Source organism: Cyanistes caeruleus, chromosome 2 (genome assembly GCF_971803275.1).
Source record: "Cyanistes caeruleus chromosome 2, bCyaCae1.hap1.1, whole genome shotgun sequence".
Taxonomy (NCBI): domain Eukaryota; kingdom Metazoa; phylum Chordata; class Aves; order Passeriformes; family Paridae; genus Cyanistes; species Cyanistes caeruleus.
The window spans coordinates 40,608,204-40,630,154 of record NC_141702.1 but is presented as its reverse complement, the minus strand read 5'-3'; the positions used below and the strand labels follow the sequence as shown (position 1 = coordinate 40,630,154).

Sequence of the window (21,951 nt, the reverse complement as noted above, 5' to 3'; positions counted from 1 at the left end):
ACAGTTCTGATGTTAAAAAATGCAGTGGAGCAACTTTTAGTGATGCACAACTGTAAGTGAGCTGGAAGATTTCACATGTTTTTTGACTTGATACCATGCTAAACAGATGCCAACAGGCAAATAGGTACAGCTTCTGGCCCTCATGAGGAGAAATGATGCATAGTATCTGGTCATTAAATACCAGGAACAAGTTAGGGTGGTGCCCTACATGATGTATTAAAGTCTTTGGCCAAGTGAAAGTGTAATGAGTGAAACAGCAGGGAAGACAGTTACTTTAACTTTTTGATTTATTGTAGCCTTAAATCACGCCATAAATATTTGATATTATGATCAACAGCTGAGTATAATATAGTAGTAAAAATGAATTCTACCAAGTAAAATTGAAGCTGGTATTTTTTTGTCTGAGTGACAGTATACATTCATTCTGTCTCAGAGTGAATGTGTCTGTGGCCACTCTGTAGTATCTTGCAGGGCTCGTTCCTATGTGGGTGTATAGGATACGGCACTTTTCCAGACTCCCACATCTCTTTAACTGCAGAAGTGTTCTGACTTACCTGGGTCTCCTATGCTAAGACCACCAGCCAATGATAATTCTTGTCATACCCTTTCTGCATTAAATTTTTCATCTTGGTAGGGGTCTCCTTTGGGTATGCAAAACTATTTTTCATTTGCAATTCTCTTCAGTTGCACCTCTTATGTACAAATTCTTACAGAAAAGTATTTTTTGTTCCAGTGACACAGTTATGGAAGAAGTGCTCAGTTTACATTTCCTTCCAGTATGGAGTGCTTTGAAATAGATGTCTTTGGAGTTTGTACAATATGTGTCCATTACTGACTTCGGATTCCAGCTTGGCTGGATATTGATAATACCATGGATGAGCTGCTCTTTCTAATTCCTTGGGAGAACTATGTGAGCCGTATGTTGTATCCCTAGAGTATTTATCCACTATTCCTTCCAACCTCATTAGTGATGTCTTTGCTACCATAGCCCTGTTGAAGCAATAGCATAGTGGGAGGAAGGGGAGGAGGGAAATGGCTCTCCAGCAACACTTGTTCAGCTTGAACTCTTGGAGGTATTGGCCTTGTTCCTGTCTTTCTACTAACTGCTTTGATCCTGGTCTGCTGAATGTAGGAGTAGATTTGTCTTGCTTGCAACTGAACAGTTGCACAAAGTTCATGATGGAAACTCATCATAAGCTTTCAGTCACTGTGCTAAAACTTCACCGAGTCAATACCAGCTGTCTTGAATGAAAAGTAAAACCCTTACATTAGAATGAGGCACCCACATGAAATATCAAGAAATCAGGCTATTGATTTCAAAGAGCTCTGAAACATCTCCATTTTCCTTTAGGTTCACCTTCAGAGCCTAAATCTATATGAGATAAAGAAACCCTTCCCACAGAGTATGAGATGCTTTTGAGATCCTTCTCAAGATGTGATGTAGATGATTTCTGTAGCCCAGGTTCTACAGAGAGCCTCAGAGACTAATCTGTCTTTTTTGCTTGTACTGTCTTAAACTCGTACCAAAAGATTACCTATCTAATGACACTGACTGTTTAATAATAATTTGTTTCAAAACCAGTAATTGCAGTTTGTTACAAACAAGGACTCCTACCTCTTGGGGTCTTTCCCTTCAACTGTGTAGACCTAAATATAGTCAAAAATCGTGGCTGCACTGTCAGGTTATCTTAGAGGATGTGGAACATCTGTCTAGCTTTTTTTTGGTTGTTGATGATATTTCTTTGCTATGATGGATATTTATTTGCTGAATGCAATGACTGTTTGGAATGCCTGCAAGACAAGATCTTTAGTCACCAGAAAAGCTCCTGCAGCTGTGTGTTAAGAGTTCAGTTTGCAGGTAAAACTTGTCAGGCCATCTTGTGTCATATATTGACCTGCTCTTCAGGAATGATGAGTAGCAGGATCAGAAAGGTGATGCAACATCATCCCCTCAGCATCAGAAGGCTCTTGATTATTGGCTGTGGGCTCCAGAATTGTTAGTCTGTCTACAGGGTTGAATAAATGACACCAACAGATTGTGCCCTGAAGATCAGGTTCAGTGATACTGATGTCTGATGCAGGAGTTCCTAACCTTGATCTCTTCTGCTCATCACACAGCAGGAGGTGAGTGCCACTCTCCTTCTAGTCTAGGCTTGGCTCTTAGGCTGTCTCCTGATTTCTTGGAGCTAAGATAATCTAGCTTCTAACAAATACTTGATTTCATATTCTGAAGATTACTTTTTTCTCATTTCTAAGAAATATCACTTTCATGAATTTCCTGGCAAGCCATTCAGAATCTCTGTATCTGGTGCAGAAGCTGTCGAGTTGTGAGGTGTTCTGCATAGTCAGGATGGTGTGTAACATTCATATTGGGAAGAAGTAGATTGTCAGAGTGATGGGAGTTACTTAGAAGGAGCAAGAAAGTGTGTGCAAGATGCACTCATCAGGACAGCTTGGTATGGTTAGTTATCTTCCTGATTCTTTTGTGGAGCTGAGCTAACTTCCTAGGTCCCTGTGCTTCTTGTGTTGGGCTAGCTGCATGAGTTGGAGCAATTCAGTTTATCCATTAGCTGTATTAAATTTTGTTTGGGAACAGATCTTGCTTATCTTTCCATGGGAGATTTCTTGATATTTTTCAGTTCTGCTGCAGCAAATGTCATAAAGCATTTAAGGAAGATAGTATCCCCAGGATGACAAGCAAGCTTTTTCTTTTGATGTTCCCAGGACTGAGCCTTGCTCCCTAAGACTGCTCTTCTCCTGTGTTGAGAGGTCAGAGCACAGTTAGCTCTGCACAAGTGCTGTTGAACTGGTAATGAGTTTTCTGAGTTTACAGTATGAAACTACTGAGGTAGGGCTGTCCAAGGAACCTGAGTGAGCCTGTTAGTGCTCAGGCTCTGTTGGTAGCCTTGTCTAAAAGATGGCCCCATCTTTGACATCAAGGGCCTTCACTAAGCACCATGCCATTGGTGAATTCTCAGGAAACCATGCTCTCCTGGACAGGGTATATTCCTGTTGGCATGGAAATAGGTAATTTGCTTCAAGATAGCTGTGTTTTGTGGGAAGTGCTTGGGGGAGTCTCCCAGAGTTAAAGGTGAGCTTGCAGATTATCACTTAAGACTATTTACAGGTAAGTATCTTCTAAATGTGTGCCTTTCAGTGTGTGGTGTGCCTGGACACCTTGTGCAACTGTGTTGGAAAATACCTTATTATGCTAACAAATAGGTTGAAGGAGATGCCTTTTTTTACCTTAAAGAACAAGTTAACGTTGAGATGTAATTGGTAGTTGAGATGCATGTTACAATCAAAGAGAGGAAAGGAAAGGTGCCTTTAAAAATATGCTCTTTGTGTTTACCCAAAGTTAGTTTAAATACAAAAACAGAGAGTTTGACACCACATTTAAATGTTTCTGAGTGCTGTTGGCTCTCAGAGGTTGATGGTGATCAAGGTAAGTCCTATCTATGTTGCTGTCTCAGCTTTTATCATCAGCAGGGGAGCCCTCACCAGCAGCCCTATCAAGGCTGGCACATTTTCATACCAGTAATTTGCTTTAACAAAACTTCAGCAGATTCTGGTCCAGCCTTTGAATAGAAATTTAATTTAAAAAGAAAAAAACCCAACGTGTGAAAGAACGTATTTCAGAATATGTTTGCTCTTAAGAGCTCCAGCAGGATTTTGAAATGTCATGTGAACTTTCCATAATCTGTTAAATATGTGTAACTGAAATGAAATGTGAGTTGATGGGGTGTTTTGCTCATGTGATTGTGCTTCTGTATAAAACAAAAAGAATCCTGAATTGGCTTCTGTTTCTTCATTGGTAAACAGATTTTTAATAGATTCAGGTTCCTGTTCTGTGATCAGACATTGGGGAACAGCTCTTGTAGCACCAATAAATGTTCTTTTGTTTCTTTGTGTATGCTTGAGAGAGAGGAAAGAAAAAAAGGCTATGTCCAATTGAATTGAGGGACAGAACAGCTAAGTGAAAGAACCTTAACCCATCATTGTAAAGGAGGGGTAGTATCTGTGTTTTCCTTTGGAAGTAGGTGCCTGTAAAATGGATCCGTTCTTTGCACCTGTTGCTTTTCAAACCTCCTGTATGCACTAGTGATGTCAGAACCAGTACCTCTTAAGGACTTGAGGCACCCTTCTGTTACTAAGTGTCTAAAGTAACGTTTGAACTGAGTGAATTTTAGCCAGTATTCATCTCCCTCCCCTCCAGCTTCAGTAGAAAATAAAGCTTGTTTCACTCTGATTTGGATGCTCTGCTGCGTATTTGGCCTTAGATCGCTGGTGGGAAATAGAGCTGTCAGTTATATTAGGTGTGAAGCCTCTTTATTTCAGGTGGTGCTGATTTCAGAACTTTTAAGAAAAAAAAACTTGTTTATTGTTTGTGTGGCAGCATCCTAAGTTAGTTTTGTCAGTGCAGATTTTAGTTAGTGGGAGAGGACTTTGAGTCTCTTCTCTCCATTAGTAATTGCTACTTGTGTCTCAGGTTGTTTCTTATCACATGCATTAGGACAAGAGATTCCAGTTGTTTCAAGCCTTTAATGCCCTTAGGTAAAAAAGAGTAACATCAAGTAGCATAAATGCTTACTTTAGTTATCTTTTAGAAGATGGCAACTGCAAATGAAGAGCTAAAAGTTTCAGTGGGGTTTTTGCCTCTGAAACTTAAAAGCAGATGAAACTAATATCTATATAAATATCTAATATCTATATAAATAGATACTGCAGTACTTGGCAAAACAGCTTTTGAAGGCAATGAACCATCTTTAAATGCCTTTAGCCTCCCTGTAATTGTATCAAGTACCTTTTTCTTGTTTACCTTGTATCAGTTGGTGAAAACTTGGAGAAAATGCAGGAAAATAAGTGGAGAACTAAAAAGCAGGGAACTCTGTTTCCCAGAAAATTATGTCCTGCTGTTGCAGGTCACAATATAGAGAGAGGCCCTAGAACTAATCTCCTCTGTTCAATGGCTCTGAGCCACACATCTAGTCTTCAATATTAAAAATTTTGAATACATGTGACTTTCTTTTAGCCTGTATATGTAAAGAGTACTTCTATAAACATTTTAAAGTGTGAATTTTATTCCTTCCATGTTTAATTCCTGTTTCTGTAAAACACACATTGCTCAATAAGGGAGATGAGTTGAAATAAAAATCAGTTTTGGACAGTTTTCACATCATATTTGAAAAAGAGCTTCTGCATGTTGCATAAAAAGAGTGATGTCATTGCTTAAGTATTTGTTTAGTACATATTTCTGATCAGTAAAGTATGTTTTTACATTGAATTTGGTAATAAATGTGTGCTTGAAAGCCAGCATATTTTATACTTGCGATCCTATGAAACTCAGCATTTCTTCAAGAAAACCGTAGAAGTACAAATGAAATACAGAATTAAAACCTTTCAGATACAGTTCACAAACTAAAATTAGCTGTTTCAAATAGCAGTGATTTTAAATTATTTTGCTCTGAATGGCATAAATTGAATTAATCAAATGTTGAAGTTCTTCAGGGTTTTACACTGTTGTTGCTGTCTTGTCATAATGTTGTGCATCAAAATATAAACCAGCTCCATGCCATGACATATTGCTTTGTACTTCTCCACCTGATTTCATTCCCCAGAGCAGCAGGAATAAGGTGAAATAATCTCTCTAGGGCAAGTTGAAGACTGGGCTATATTATGTTGCAGAGCAGTGGATGAGCAACTATGTATGCTAACAGCTAAAACCCAACTGTGCTTTTTATTCTGGCTCTGCGGCCAGGTGGTGCTGAGTGAAAGCCTCTGACCTTCCAAACTAGACTGGACAAGTCCTAACTGCCTGTGGGCTCCCAGGTCCATGCTGACACCTGAGACGGGCTTGGAAGCACCCAGAGAGTGCGGGGTGGCCTGGGGCAGTGCTATTCTCTAAAGGGGACACAGTGGGGTCCTTCAGTACCACTTCCTTTACTTTAGGAGTGTGGATTTGCCCTCGCTGTCCTAGGGCATAATAATGTGCTGGCAGGGCAGCCAGGGGGTGAATGAATGCTGCTGCTGCCTGAGGTCACTGCCTATCTACTTTATCCCTTGGTCACTATTTCACATGCCAGTCGCTACAGGCTGCAAGGGAATATATCTTTCCCACAAGATTTATTTGAATATCTTGTAAAATAATAAGGCAGTTATTGTCTTGGGAGGGCAGGTTTTACTGAGATGGAGGGGCATTTGTTGCCTTAGACCTTGTTAATGATCTAAACAAGTGCTTCAGTTTGTCCATACTGAGGATCAAGACATGAGAGTAAGAAACAAAAAATGGGCGGAATTTTAAGTGTCCATTTCAATTGAGAAATAGATATATAATTGTGTTAGCTGGAACATGTTTAAAAAATCTGGAATACTGAAGATTTTAGGACAGAGACAGGGCCAGTCCAGTAAAAATAAATCTCATCTAATCCTATCACATGAAAGCTGTGTGTAGGAGGTTCCAATTTAGTTTCATTTGTAGAAGTGGTCTTAATATTGTTACACTTCAGTGAGAGAAATTGGTATTTAACTGTGTAGAATTTTTTTTTTTTGCATTCAGTTATATGCAAAGCTGTCTTCTAAATCATTACTGAAAAAATTTAAATCTTTTGCTAAGTTTTAGTGTAATTCCATAAACTTGTTGAAACATAATATGTATTGAGGTAAAAAAGTACTACCAGAATTTGTGAAATTGATGCTTATTATTGCTGGTAGGATTTAACAGCTAGAAACAAAGGAAGCGACACCATGAGGCTGTGCAGTAGTCTTGAACCCCAATTCTTATAACTTTTAAGATGTAAACAAGTTTCTTTTGACATTTGAAAGAATTTTTATTCTGGATGGAAAGATGAACTGAGGGAAGGAAGAAACATTTACTTACTTTTTCTTACTATAGGGTGAAAATATTATTTGCAGTTACTGCCTCATGCCTAGTGTATGAAATACGTGTCTATGAATTCCTGGAGAGCTAGTTTAAGTCAGCTAAAGTGTTGCATTAAGTGTGTTAGTAGCCACCTGTACACTCAACTGGTGAAATAAGTTAATTTCTTAGGTACAGATAAAAATGGGAAGAGACAAAAGAAAGGGTGATGTCTTCACTTATTAATGGTTTGAATAGCATAAAAGTATTCATGAAATGGGAAAAAGCCTCCATACTTAGTTTGGCAAGAAAAGATAGTGAAAATAATAAAGTATTAGATAGGTTTTTTCCAATACTCCCCCTGTTGCCAGAGTTGATCTGGTCTTGTTTAAGGCCCCTCTAAAAGGCATTTGCAAGTGAATGTTTCAGAGCCACACATGTAATTTTTTGTACAGTGTTGACAATAAGTGGTCTCAAAACAAAGGTGATCTACAGATAAAAGATTTAATTTGACAGAAATATGCAGCATACAAGCTTGCATTCATCTCTGCATGGGCTGGTACCCCTGGTGTTGAGTGCAGCTCTTTGTATGGTGCACTTTTGTAGAGTGATGCTCTCTTCAAAGCAGTCATGCAGTTCCTTGTGTGAGCAGGCGAGCACAAGATGCCTTTGCGAGCAGGTTCCAGTCCAGTTGCTTTGTCCTTGTGCCCAGAGCGGGCTCTGTCTGTGGGGTGTGTGTGTCCCGCTCCCTCAGAACCACTGGGGTTGCTCCTGGCTGGCCACCCAAGTGGCACTGGCTGCTTTGAACTGGTTTGCTCTGAAGCAGAGAGGTTCTATTCATCTATTTTGTATTGCTCTTGGCTGTGAGCCATGACTGGGTCCCGTATGCTGCTCCTGTGACCTCAGGGGATGAATTTTTCTCTTTCTTTTGAGTTTGGATTGCTTGAAACAACCTACATGCTTGATGTTTTAATAGCGTGAACTCAGGGATTGTATGTTCAATTCCATGAGGATATATTCATTGAGTGGAAAGCCTGTTGAGAAGTTTTAACAGATTGGGTAGGACAGAGGGGGTCACACTCCGTGCATTTCTATCCATACTGGTTTTTGGGAACAGCTTCTGGAGTGAAGTGTTCCCAGAACTGTGCCTAGTCTTTGTCTTCGGAGAAACTGTTGGGAGCAATGCAAGTGACTGCTCTCAGGTCTTCCGCACGTAGCAGGTTAGGTGTGTGCCAGAGGTACAAAAGACTGGAAAGAACTGGTGTGCCATTGCAGCACACCTGCCTGGACTGCTGTGCCTCATCAGATTCACACAGAGCTGGCGCTGGAGCTTCACCCTAAGCAGGCTGTGGAGCTCTGCTGCCTGCCATCTGGACCTAGGGCTGCTGCTTGCTCAGCAAGCATATACGGCACGGCAAAAATTGTTTCTCGTGGTTTTAAGGGATGGTGGTAATTGTGTGGTCATATTTATTTTTCTTTCTCAGATTTGAAGGTGTATATTATTTGGACATTAAAATGAGCCTGTACAATGTATAACATGCATGTGGGCACTGTCTTGTACCTGTGCAGTTGTCCTGTGCAATCATTAACAATGTGTTTTACCATTTGGTGACTTTTGTCTTGCTTAACAGCCTTGCATGACACTTGTTTAGAGAAATACACATCTTTTCCTTAAGAAGCAGGCAAAGATACCAATCGTGCCTTTTATATTTTTACTTGCTTTAAATTGCATTTATTGCCAGATGAGATCTTGTCATACAAACTTGTCATATCTCTCCTTGAACATCATTTGGTAGTTAATTTCTTTGTGAAAATATAGAGAAAGCGTACTAGACTCCTGAAATCTTTCAGTAATATTTCAGATATTACTCTAAAGGATGAACCTTTTCCTCCAGCTTAAAATATTAAGCCAGCATTGCTTCAGCTTGCTTTGCAAGGCTTAACTGTATCTGCAGTTATGTAAGTTTCAGTTATGTGATATTTCATGGGCATCTATTTAAACATACAACTATTATTTTTAGTTGAAATATAGACTATATAAAGACTTAAAAGATGTGGGATCAAGGTGGACAACCTTGGCAGCAATGGCCTTTGAACCAACAGCAGTGGATGCAGTCATTTCAGCACCAGCAAGATCCAAGTAAGTATATAGAAAGCTTTGTGGATTAGTTCTTTTAATGTGTTGTCATTTAAATTTTTGAATCTTCGTAACAGAGCATGACTCATAGTTGCCTTTGTAGCTGCTCTTAAGATAATACGTTTGTGATGCTTTTCTGAAGTAGAAAACAGAAAACATACATTAGTTCCAAATATTTTCACATAGTTAATATATAATATGCAAATACAGGCAAAAGGTATGAGTTATCTTACACAAATTACCAACATTTTATCAGTCATACAGATCAACATTTAGACCTCATTTACCAGATCTGTATAGCTGTCAGTTCTTCAGCCAAGCTAAATCCTTTGTTTGGGAGAATCTGCTTTTTTATTCAGTACCTGTGTGGCAGAAGTATTAATGCAGATTATATATAAAGGGAAAAACCTCACTGGAAAACTAATATGGGTCTTGATATAGGTTACAGCAGTGATAATCATGATCTCTTGTTTGAAATTATTTTTCCCCACCAAAACCACCAAATGCTTTAAACAGTAGAACATAATATACCTTAAATTGAAATGAGGTGGGAACAATTCAAAATATCAAGAGAAATAGAGAAATGGATGAAAGTGCAGGTATGTATTTAATGCAAAGTGATCAGGCACACAGGTTTTACTCTCACTTTAATTTTTGTTAAATTCACTGGAGAGTTTTTCTGACTTGATAATAAGCAGAAGACTTACTAGTGTTCTTATCTGAGAGCGATAACTGTAACATAATATATGGCAAGGGTTATATGAAGAGTGTACATTGAAAAATAATTTTCTAACTATGTATCTTTTTTACTCTCAAATCTTAATGAATTTATAATTTAAGGATATGTATATTAATTTCTGATGTCAGAATTATCTCATCTATGAAAAAAATGCATTTCTACCACCCATTCAGTCCTAATGTGGATCTAAAATAATCTGTTTTACAACATTTTGAACATATGCAGAGAAACTGTACTTCAGCAAGTCTGTACACTGACATTTGATTTGTTTTTTTTGACTGTACACTGTGAATAAGTTTAAATGGTGCTCACAGTGCTTGCTGAAGGTAAATGTTGCCCATTTATCTTGAGCAATAAGACACATAATTGAGAAAGTGTTAAACTTCAAATGTGTGAGTTCTAACCTTTTTAACTTCCTCTGTTTATTTTAGGCCAGATTGACTGGGCTGCATTAGCTCAAGCATGGATTGCTCAGCGAGAAGCCTCAGGGCAACAGAATGTAGTGGAACAACAAGGAATGATGCCAAACGGACAGGATATTTCAGGAATAGAGTCTGGTCCAAACAACCATAATAATTTTCAGGGGGATCCCAATTTCAACAGAATGTGGCAGCCAGGTTTGTTTCCCTTCCTGTTCATTCCTTTTTTTCATGTTTCTTCATTTTATTCTTACCAGACATTTTTTGGTGTGAACATGCCCTGCCCCTTAGGCTTCAAAACTCAAAACTACTACTTGATTTATTAATCATAGCTCCTACTTAGAGAGGTACTTTTGCCTCTCCTGTAGTGTAATACCTGCTTCTGGCATGATCCTGACATGTAGAATGAGTTCACAGTATAACTCATTCTGGCTTTAGGTGTCTTAAAATCTTTAAAAAGGGAGATCAGCAAAATTCTGTGTGAAAAGCATGTTTTTATTGCGTTTCATATGCTTAGGATTTATCCTTTTTAACTTGGGTATCTGATTGTCAGCATTTTTCAGTTACTGTAAGTTAAAGTTGATTGGATGCCTCTGTTAATTTCTTCAAAACTTGTTTTTTTTCCAAAAATTAATTTTCTTTTTAAAACTTTACAAGATACCACTGCTAATAAGAATGGTATAGAAATGGGTTATTTTCCACTAAGAATTTTTCTGAAATTGTTTTCTGAAAGCTGGATTATGACACTATACTGCAATGCAACTTGAAGTATATGGACAAGACAGTTAGTAAGCATATGTGCATGTCTTCAGTTGTTTTGGGGAAAACTGCATTTTGTGCTTGATTCTGTTAATGGTTGAAAGAATAACACTCCCAGTTTTCACTGTCACTATCCAAATTTATTGAAATGCAGCATTTAATAAAAGTAAGCTTAATATGTTATTGGTAGTTCTTACATATGTGTAGTAAAAGGGAGGTAGCCATCAGGCTTCACCTAACTGCACTAGGCTACAAGCTACTGTAGGCACATGTAAGAATTTTTATCTTTTCTATGTGGCAGAATGTATTCTGGCTATATTTCTGTACAGTAAATAGAAATTTTCACAGAAATAGAAAAGCTATGGTAGCACTTTTTAGTTGCTACAGTAATGGATCCAATTATGATGCAGATGGGAAGGACAGTAAAAATTAAAGAAATGTATTAAAGGACTGGATAGAATGTAGGAATTAACCTGAGAGGCTAGATACTAATTCTTTTACTGGAGAGAGTTATAAGGCAGCTCTGTCACGGTCTATAAGAATCTGTATAGTGCACATAAAATTTATCTTTTTGAGGAGTCAGTCAAAAATTATGGCTACACAAGCTATTAATTCATTCCTTAGAGCCTTTTCACTCTGTTAGCCAATTGTAACATATGTTTAAGGGCTTATGACTATAGCTTATCCTAGGACCTCTGCTAGATACTGGGCAATCCAAGGAATCATCCACTATCCGGACTCAAGACATTGGAGCACGGGTTTCAGTGGTTGTGCTGCTTAGAAAACCATTTTCTTTCCATAGCAGGCATTTCAAGTCTATTATGCAAAAGAGTAAAATAGCTCCTTTTTAGCTTTCAAAATTGATGTAGAGAAGCAGGAGCAGTTTTTTAACAGTTTAAGCAATCTGTAAGTCTTGTGGTGAGTTCACTATCACTAGAAATTTGTAAAAACAAATTTTTAGGATGTCTGTCCAGTTCTGTCCCCCTACTGCATGTTTCAGTTCAGCTATAGCTATTTGTATTCATTTAGTTGAAGGAATTATTGAGACAGTATAATACAGTCTGCAGATTGATGATTCTTCATTGCTTTATCATCTGTGGTGCTTTGAGGAACCTTGTGATAAATACAAGAACACTGAGTGATTGGTGACTCATATAAATTATTCTAACTTGGTATCAAATTGTATTCTAATTCCTAAACAGAATGGGGAATGCCTCACCAGCCCCCTCACCCACCTCCAGATCAGCAGTGGATGACTCCAACCCCAGGTCAAATGGAAATTGTTCCTCCATCTGAAGACAGCAACAGTCAGGACAGTGGGGAATTTACTCCTGACAACAGGCATATATTTAACCAGAACAATCACAACTTTGGGGGACCTCCTGATAACTTTGCAATGGGGCCAGTGAACCAGTTTGACTATCAGGTGAAACATATTTGTTGCTTTAATATTGTAGACGCGCAGAGTCCCTTCCATGGATGTGTTCCTCTAATATCATCTAGCGGCGACTTTCATTCTTCAGTTCTACAAACATCTACAGAGTCTGTTGTCTGCTAAGATACATTTTAACCAAACATTGACAGAAGAGACTTTAGAGTTCTCAGTTCTGTTCAGAGGCAAAAGGGTTTTATTTTTCTACCGTAGTAATGAAAAATGGCTGTTTTCTGCAATATTAAAATGAATCACTGTGTTCCAGTATATAAATTAACATTATGTAGCTTTGTATTTAAAAAAAACCCCAACAAAACAAAAGAGAAGGAAAAAAAAATAAAGTTCAGAAAGATATGCTTAAATACTCTAGATAATGTACCACAGGAAACAGTCCTGTATTTGCAGGGAGATAGACTGGATGATCCATTGATCTTTTCCATATCTATCTACTGTGATTCTTTGAATAAACAATGGTATTTCTAAAAAAAAAAAAATCCATATCCACTTTTTTTCTTCATTTTGGCATATAACATGTATAGTATAATAAACATATAGGTGGTTTTATCACTAATAATAACAGGGTGCATTGCATAGATCTTTAAACACAAAGAAGTTTTGTATCTTCCCTCCATTTTCAGTATTTTTCTTTCAAAACTCCTGATATGAATGACAAACTAACTGTGTAAAAACCTACCTCCGGTTCATAAATACTATGGAAGATGGGCAGAATTTTTGTTTGTTATCTTCTAGCCTATTTTTTATCTCCTAGATTATTTTTCCTCTTACAGTTCTCTTGTTCAAAAGTATTGTTAAATAGGGACCCAAAAATTTTCCAATACATGAGTTTGTTATGATTTTTGTTTATTGTCATGGGACAAACTCTTAAAATTAGCTTCTCTAAATACCATAGAAAACTTGTTTTGCCGTGAATGAAAGAGGTGTGCTTAACCTGAAATTGTAGTGGAGAGTTCTTTAGTGCTAGTAACTTAAATACTCAGTAGAATATTTCATACTATACTCTTTTTCCTAAACACTCTCTTCTTAAATAGTGTCATTAGGCATTTCTGGGCAGTAAATATTAAAATAAAAAACTCCTCATCTATGCCTCAAGATTTTTGGATTGCATACAGATTGCCCAGAAGCCAGGATCTGTACTAAAATTGCATATTTAGGCATCTAATAATTTCATCAGTCATATTAATAAGGTCTATGAAGGATTACTGGAAAATCCACAGTGCAAAATTCTTATGTAATAAAAGGCTGAACTTTAAATTTTTGTTCTCATATTGTAGTTAAGACTGCTAACGTGGCTAGACTTTTGAATTTTAGTGTTGTACACTCTTTATTTAACTGCATGCTCTGATGCTAAGCTGGCACGGAACTGATGGAGCTAGATGGTGGTTATAGAGCTTAGTGTTCAGCACAATATGAAAGATTGGTTGAAGCCCTTTCAGGTTTGTTAAGTATCCCTGTTCAAGTCTAAGTTTAGTCATTAAATATTTAAAGGAAACTTGTTTCTTGGGGACCACGGTAAAAGAGATTGAGAGATCTCAGTAGCATAGAAATCATGGATTCCTACTTGCATGGATTTTTGTAGACCGACTTGCTCACATGCTGCATTTAGTGTTACCATGTGAAGAAAAATAAACTGCATTACTCTTTCAGCATGGGGCTGCTTTTGGTCCACCTCAAGGTGGATTTCACCCACCTTATTGGCAGCCAGGACCACCAGGGCCACCAGGTCCTCCAGCACCTCCTGCACCTACTCAAAATCGAAGGGAAAGACCCTCGTTCAGAGATCGACAGCGTTCACCTATTGCGATGCCTGTGAAGCAGGAGCCTCCCCAGATTGGTACATGTTAACCACTCCTTAATGAAAAAATGTAAAAGCTGTGTTTTATAAGAATTGCAGAATTCAAAGACCTTTTTCTTTTTAATAGAAAGTAAAAGAGCAGGGATGGAAAAAGCCATTATAAATGTTTTTTCCCCACAATCAGATGTGGGACTTGTTTTGATGGGGGTGGAGGGTTTACTTCTTTATTTTGGGGGGATATTTTTGTTCCTTTTTTGGGGGGGAAGGTTTTTTCATCTTGCAAAACTGTAAATCTTGCTTATGTAGATGCTGTGAAGCGTAGAACTCTGCCTGCCTGGATTCGTGAGGGCCTGGAAAAGATGGAAAGAGAAAAACAGAAAAAATTGGAAAAAGAGAGAATGGAGCAGCAACGTTCACAGATGTCTAAGAAAGAGAAAAAGGAAAGTGAGGAGGCTGAAGAAGGGGATGGCCCACGGTTACCTCAGAGAAGTAAATTTGTAAGTAGAAGGGTTTGTTTTTTGCTCAGGTTTGTATTTCCTGAAAGGTACCAATTTTTTAGTCTCTTCAAGGGAGAGACTCTGCATTCCTGGTTACCTCATTGATTATTTAAAGTAAGGTTAAGCTGCTGCTCTCTTGATAATTACTTGATATTTTACTTTTGAAGTAACTTTTGAAGTTTTTAATGGCTAAGAGGTAGAAGTATGTAATTTGATCTGTAGTAGTGAAGAAACAAGACTGAAATTGAACTTTTTTTTTTTTTTTTTTTTTTTTTTCCCCTTTTGGAACATACAGAGCTTTTGAAAGTCAGAATTCCAAATCAGCAGCTTAAAAAATTCCTATACCTGTATTTTCTAAACTAGGCCAATTTAGGAAACCTTGCATTGCCTTTATTTTAGCAATTACCTTGTTTGTAGTCCAAAGTCCAAAGTGTCTGGCAGGAATCTAACAACTAAGTATTTTCTTAGCTTGTGTGGGTACAGGTGCCTGCATATTTTTTTGGAAGGGAGAAAATAAATGGTTTTATGGAAACTATAATACAGTTTCCAGTACAAAGTAAATGAAATTGACTATTACAAACGTAAACTAAGGAGCTTGATATTTAAGTTTTTCCTGAAGTGTGTAATGCTGTTCTTGTAGGACAGTGATGAGGAAGATGAAGATGCTGAAAACACAGAAGCTGTAAGTGTTGGGAAAATCAGCAGGAGTCCATCCCCAGCTCCTCAAGAGGAGCAAAGTGAACCAGAAATGACAGAAGAAGAAAAGGAGTATCAAATGGTATTAATAATGTAGTTCTCACTAAGTTTTTCTGTTTAATTGCTCATATTTTTCTGGCATATCAAAGTAAATCACTTTTTGTATGCCTGGTACTGTCAACAGCGGTACAGTATGCATTGTACAGTAAAGCAGGGTTATATTTGCATGTCTCTTCATAATGCTTTTTCATAGAAACAAGGATATTGGTTATATAACTCATATTTAGCACAATAGTGAAATAATGTAATGACTGTAATCTTTGCATTGATCTTTATTAATTCTATGGTTTTGCTTCAAATACCAAATTTCTGAAAACTTTTAGTGATTAAACGCATCCATTCCAAATCTGTGCTTCAACCTCAGCTCCTGTGAATTTAAGAAATGTATTCTTGCAAGGAAGTGCTACAGCCCTAAATCCTAGATCAGCAAGTCTCACTGTCTGCACAACCTTCATACTTCGAAATCACAGTTAAATATAAATAGTACAACTAAATCCTTGTTAATCAAGGCCCTGCATTCTCCTAGGTTTGATGAATATATTTTTGTAGAGCATGTGGCCAGACATAAACAACTTTGAGAACTAGCTACCATTTCAATATTTGTAGAAAATATGTGATAATAAAATGCTATGTAAGTAACCTCTGATGATTTACAGGCAGCATACCAGTCAGAGCAGTGCTTTTTATTTTTTGAAAGAATAATTGGAATTGGTCTAAGTACATTTCTGATTTACATATTCATTTGTTACATCATCTTAGACATTAGGATCAGTACCTTGGATAGCTGTGTGCAATACATGCAAACACAGTTTACAGTTAAAATGGAAACTTGAAAGTTGTGAAATCAGGTCACATTTAAAGAGCTTCAATCTTTTTTTTGGTTTTTTGGTCATGTCTCTTGAAAGAAGTCATTAAATAAAATATACAGGAGGCCACTTTCATAGTCATCAAAAGAAGTGAAGCTGTATGGATATAATTTGAATGCAGCATTTATTCAAGATGTTTTGGCCTTTAATTGTATATGCAATATTTTTTTCAGATGATGCTAACAAAAATGCTGCTGACAGAGATTCTCTTAGATGTCACAAATGAAGAAATCTATTACGTGGCCAAAGATGTTCACCGTAAAGCAACTAAAGGTATGCCGGATTTGGGAGGTTTTTTTCTTTTTAGTTTCTTCTGCGAAAATTCTGTATTTGCATGTCTTTAGAACATTTAACCTCCATAGTTCTCCCTCAAGAACAATTCCAGTATAATGCATCCAACTTGGGTAGAGTTCAAATCCAGTAATCATGTACTGTTGTCCTGTGCAGTGTATTGTGAGTTACTTGAGTTATTCCATTTTTTTCATACAATCCATTTCAGTTAAAATGGTACCTGTGTGTCAATGGCTCTTGAGTTTTAGCTGTTCCTTACTACTGTCATCTTTATCTCAAAGCTGTTCAGAAGTGAAAAGAGATGAACTTTGAGTCCTCAATTAGTAATTAATTTGCTTTTGCTATTAACATGTATTGTACTTACAGAACAGATTATTTTAACGTAACAGAGTTAATCTAAGTCTGTAACTACTGAAGTTGAAAATTACGTGCAGATGCTGTAACTTGGAACTTGATTTATGAGTATATATTTGGGTTTTTTCTGTTCGCTGTTAATTTTGCAGTTAAATTCTAAATCTTCATGGTCAGAAAATCTAGAAGTGGTTTTAAATGGATGATGCGTTTTTAATGTTTCTTCTCTCCCTCCAAAGAACAGCAATAGTAGTAGATTTAACAATACCATAGACTCATGACTATGAAATCGTGGCTATTTGTGTTAACATGTTGTTCCTGTTGTTGATGTGATACAAAGCTCCTGCAAAACAGCTGGCACAGTCCAGTGCACTGGCTTCCCTCACTGGACTCGGTAAGTATGTTCCTTATTTTTGAGAGGGCTTAAAGGGGGAGTTTCACTTTTGCCTTGCATTTCTAGAAATTGCATTTTGAAATTAGATTTTAATTGCCTGGGAGTATGGGTCACTTTCTGATAACTTTATCATTATCAGCACCTTTGTTTGTTCCACAGGTGATCCTACTGATATATAAGTGGGATAATTGCTGGAGTAAAGGACTAGGCAGTGTGATTTAGTGTATGAGAATCTTGCCCTAATTTTGAAAAGACGTAAAAATTTTAGATTTACTTTTAAAAGTATGATAGTTATAGAAGCATACTGCAGCCTTCACAAAAAGGAATACTATTTCATACTTTTCTTCTGTTTTGATCCATGGAAACCAGAGGGGAAAGTTGATAGAAGAGTAATGTGAAAGTCTATAAATAAAAATATCATAGTCTTTGTAATTATTATTTTATTGAAAAGCTACATAAACACAAAGGTTTCCATATCATATACTGCCAGAAACAACACAGGAAAGAGAGATTTGAAATTCCAGCTTGAGACACAACTGCAAGAGATTTCTCCCAACATGACTTTTATCATCTAAAATGTACTACAGCAGTGTCAGTGATCAGTTATGTGTTCATTACATGGAATATTGATGAATTAGATTGAATGTTACCATCACAAGTATTCATGTTTCAAAACTAACTCAGTAAATATCCTAAGGACCTCAGATTGAAAGAAATCCATGTCCGATGTTTAAATTGACTTTATCCTTATCAGTCCACTAGTTACAAATATCTCTTGGGGAGAAGAAAGTCTGTTTCTATTCCATCTCCATACCTGTCAAAGTGCAGTGTTTTCTAATTCATATGGAAAAATTGATATGGCATTCAGGATTTCTGTAGCCTTGGACTATGGAGGCAGCTGAAGTCATTTCAGAGATGTCTTCTGGGAAAGATCCCAGGCATTTTCTGTCCCGTTGCTGATACAGAGGCAGGCACTGTTACAGTCTCCACAGGGAGCTTTTTTGGCCTTTCCATACACTGGAAAAAAGTACCATGGTCACAGTGGTTGCTTGCTGAAAATAGAAAAGCTGTTCCAGAAGGAGTAGAAGCAGACAGTGACCATCATTGCAGACACGGGGGCCTTGAACACACTGGCAAACAACACTGGCACTTACCAGAATAAAGTGACTTCTTCAGAGACAAGGAAGTGAAGGAAGGGCAATGTTACTCTCCTCTTTGCCTCACAGAAGTATTAAGAACAAAGCTTAATCTTTCCTCGTGATAGACTGGACTTTATGCACGCAGGTGGACTGGGTGGTTATGGATCAGGAGACAGTGAAGATGAGCGGAGTGACAGAGGCTCTGAATCATCTGATACTGATGATGAGGAATTGCGACACAGGATAAGGCAAAAACAGGAAGCGTTTTGGAGAAAAGAGAGAGAACAGCAACTACTGCTAGAAAAACAGTTAGAAGGTAAATCATAAAATGTCTTCTTACTGTGCCGCTACACATGGAGTTCACTACTTGCTGTATGTAAATTGACAGCAAAGAAATGTTTTAAGCAAAAAAATGTGAAACTAAATTTATAAATAATGTATTTTTAATACACATTTTTAAAAAAAAACAAAACCCTGTGATCTACTTCTCCATACAAGGTGCACTTTGTCTTTTGTACAAGTAATGTAGGCCAAAATGGTAGCATGGTCACCTCCCGGTGCTGAGGAGCTGTCTAGAGATGGATGCAATGCTAAGAAGTCATGAACCAAGTTCACAGGCTGGAGGAAAAAGTGTTATTATGATAGAACTTAAAATTGATGGTTTCCTCCTTTTAACTTTTTATTTAAAGGCCTGAAAATAAAATATCTGGAGCCATTAATAAAAGGCTGGGCTAGCTAAATTTCTGGTTTTCCTAATATTCCTGTCTCTCTTTGAGTGTTTGAAGATGTATGCATAACAGGATAGCCATATGGAGAGTGACTGAGTGGTGGCCTGTGACCTCTGCCTTCCTAGTGCAGGAAGCCAGATGTCAGTGTGGAGACATCTCCATGGGACTGTTTGCAGAAATGCAAAACTACAGTGTAAAGCAGTTGATTCCACACATCCAAAATACTGAAGAATGCTCCTGCAGTGTTTTGGAAAGGCATTTCTAATGGACAGTACAGCATCTTCTAACATACACTAGCTTCTGCCTGTATTGCTTAATAACTTGGGGACCAGCTGGAATGGTTTTCTGGGTTAAATTTGACCATTAGCTGCCATTTGGACCACTCTGGGTTTCTGGATGCAGTTTTATTCCCTAAATTAATTCAGGAAATGATTGCCCACATCAAAAGGCCATTTTTAGGCAAAAAGTATATCTCAGTTATTTTTTTCTGGATACAATTTAAAATGGGGAAATAAAGTTGGCAGTGATGCAAAGGTTGAATGAAATTATTTTTTATTTTGGAAACCTCTGTGAAACGCTCTGAGGGTCTCAGTATGTGAGAAATACAACTTCTTCAGACCAGACAGTAATCCTTAAACCCAGGCGACTGGGGCTCGAATAAAGGCAGGAAGCATCAGTATTTCCTACTGTACTGATGAGGAGCCTTGTAGGAAGGAGAGAGAATCATGTGTGCAGAAAGGTTGCAAAAGGAAAAAGTCTTGTGTGTAGATCAGTTTAGGAGTTCTGGTGTCCCAGGATATTTGTTTGAGAATCTTAAAGCACTAAAACGTGATATAACATCAAGACTTCTTGAATGACTGGGCTCTATACTTTTTCTAAGTCAAGAGGATAACTTTCTTAGAATTACAAGAATACAGAAAAAAAGAGCATGGTTTGTTAAGTAGTTGGTGTGGTGGCAGTGTTTTAATTATAAGTATTATGAGAGGTGCTTGGAAAATTTGTTTTGTCAGTGTAATGGTGTGAAAATTACTGACATATTGCTCTAAATTAATTGGTTTTTTTTTTCTGTGTGCCTCTTTTTTTAGAAGAAAAGCTACAAAATGAAAAAGTTTCAAAAGAGATGAATGAATTTATCAACAAAGAACAAAATAGTAACTTAGCATCACAGGAGACAAAAGAAATTGAAGCAGACATGGTTAATGAAAAGAAGAGATCTCCAAATGCAATTGTACCTGATGTAGAACTCAAGAAAGAGGGTAAAGAGAGGACAGGAAGGAATGGGTCAAGAAGTTCTAGCAGTGGTAGCAGCAGCAGCAATAGCAGGAGCAGCAGCAGTAGCAGCACAGTATCCAGTTCATCGTTTAGCACTAGCTCAGGTAGTAGTCGCAGCACTTCACGGTCTTCCTCTCCCAAAAGGAAGAAGAGACACAGTCGCAGTAGGACACCGTCACATAAAGTTAGACGCAGTAGAAGCAGGAGTTACTCCCACAGAAACAGGAGAGAGAGGAGTAGGAGCAGGGAGAAAATAAGGGAAAGGAGAAGATCTAGTAGAAATCACAGTGCTGAAAGAGGGGAGAGGCGGAGAAATCGGAGTCCTTCGAGAGAGAGAAGCTGGGATAGACGTAGAAGCGGCAGCCGCTCCAGAGACCGGCGAGCCAACCGTGCGAGCCGCAGCAGAAGCAGGGACAGACGTAAAGCCGAAGACCAGCGTAGAAGCCCTACTGGAAATAGGCACAAACATAAAAGTGAGGGTAAAGATCAAGAAAGGAAGAAGGAGCAGGGTGGAGGTGTAGATAAAGACAAAAAAAAGAACAGAGAAAGGGAGAGAGATCAGGAAAAAAGAAAAGATAAGCCCAAAAAAGAGGAAAAAGAAAGTAAGGCTGGCAATCATGACGACAGTAGATTAAAGAGAAAAAGAGACAGTGAAAGAACTTTCTCTCGCAGTGAATCAATATGTGTGAAAATAATAAGACAGGATTCCAGACAAGAAAGCAAAAAAATTACTACCAAAGATAGCAAAAAACGATCAGGCTCTGAATCTAGTGCAAGGAGTAGTTCTGAATCACCAGGAAGTAGTAAAGAAAAGAAGGCTAAGAAATCGAAGCATATTCGGTCATGCTCCATGGAGAAATCTCAAAGGTCTGGTAAGAAGGCAAGCCGCAAACACAAGTCTAAGTCACGATCAAGGTAGTATACTTTTTAAGTATTTTGTCTGACTTTTAAAAAGTTTTTTTATATTCGTCTTCATGTGTACGGCATATGAACTTTTTTAATAAAGTATGGTATTTATTAAACTTTTTGTCTTAGGCAAAAGTAACATTGGAGAATCTTTTAAAACTATTAATTACTAAGCCTAAAGTGTGTGTGGGTTTGGGGGTCTTTTATTTTTTCCAATTAACTTTTTCCCCCTTTTCGTTTATTTTTCAGATCAACAAGTCCTCTTCATCGTAAACGCTGAGGAATTTATGGCATCAGTGCTATGACGTTTAAAAATTCCATGAGTTATAAAAGGCTTGTCTCATTATAGAGGCACATTGTGGCTATGTAGGTGAAACCAGAATCCTTTTTTTTATCTGTAAATAGGTGTATTTTTTCCAAATGCTGCTCAGAATTAAATACCTAATAGGATTTCTTTGTATTACATTTTTTCAAGAACGGTAGTGCTTATTAAGACTATAAAACAGGCCATTCTCTTTCAGCTGTAATGTTCTTAAAATTACTATTGAATGTACTGTGATGTCAATAAAGCTCTTTAGTTCATTTTTTGTTTAAAA

The 21,951-nt window shown here is 37.6% G+C and overlaps 1 protein-coding gene across 3 annotated transcripts in view; it reads left to right on the top strand.

Annotated features, from left to right (window-relative positions):
- Window positions 1–21,951, top strand: part of PNISR (PNN interacting serine and arginine rich protein) — a 25,204-nt gene extending 3,253 nt beyond the window's left edge. For 2 of the 3 annotated variants that reach the window (XM_086876620.1, XM_023922201.2), the window contains exons 2-12: window positions 8,878–8,996; window positions 10,164–10,349; window positions 12,113–12,336; window positions 14,008–14,194; window positions 14,462–14,652; window positions 15,293–15,430; window positions 16,448–16,547; window positions 17,257–17,310; window positions 18,595–18,765; window positions 20,263–21,364; window positions 21,605–21,951. In XM_086876620.1, the coding sequence (XP_086732746.1) occupies window positions 8,909–8,996; window positions 10,164–10,349; window positions 12,113–12,336; window positions 14,008–14,194; window positions 14,462–14,652; window positions 15,293–15,430; window positions 16,448–16,547; window positions 17,257–17,310; window positions 18,595–18,765; window positions 20,263–21,364; window positions 21,605–21,635 (2,472 nt within the window). In that variant the 5' untranslated portion in view covers window positions 8,878–8,908 and the 3' untranslated portion in view covers window positions 21,636–21,951. Of the gene's footprint in view, window positions 1–8,877; window positions 8,997–10,163; window positions 10,350–12,112; window positions 12,337–14,007; window positions 14,195–14,461; window positions 14,653–15,292; window positions 15,431–16,447; window positions 16,548–17,256; window positions 17,447–18,594; window positions 18,766–20,262; window positions 21,365–21,604 lie in introns of those variants that run through there. The other variant, XM_086876621.1, reaches the window with a different exon arrangement.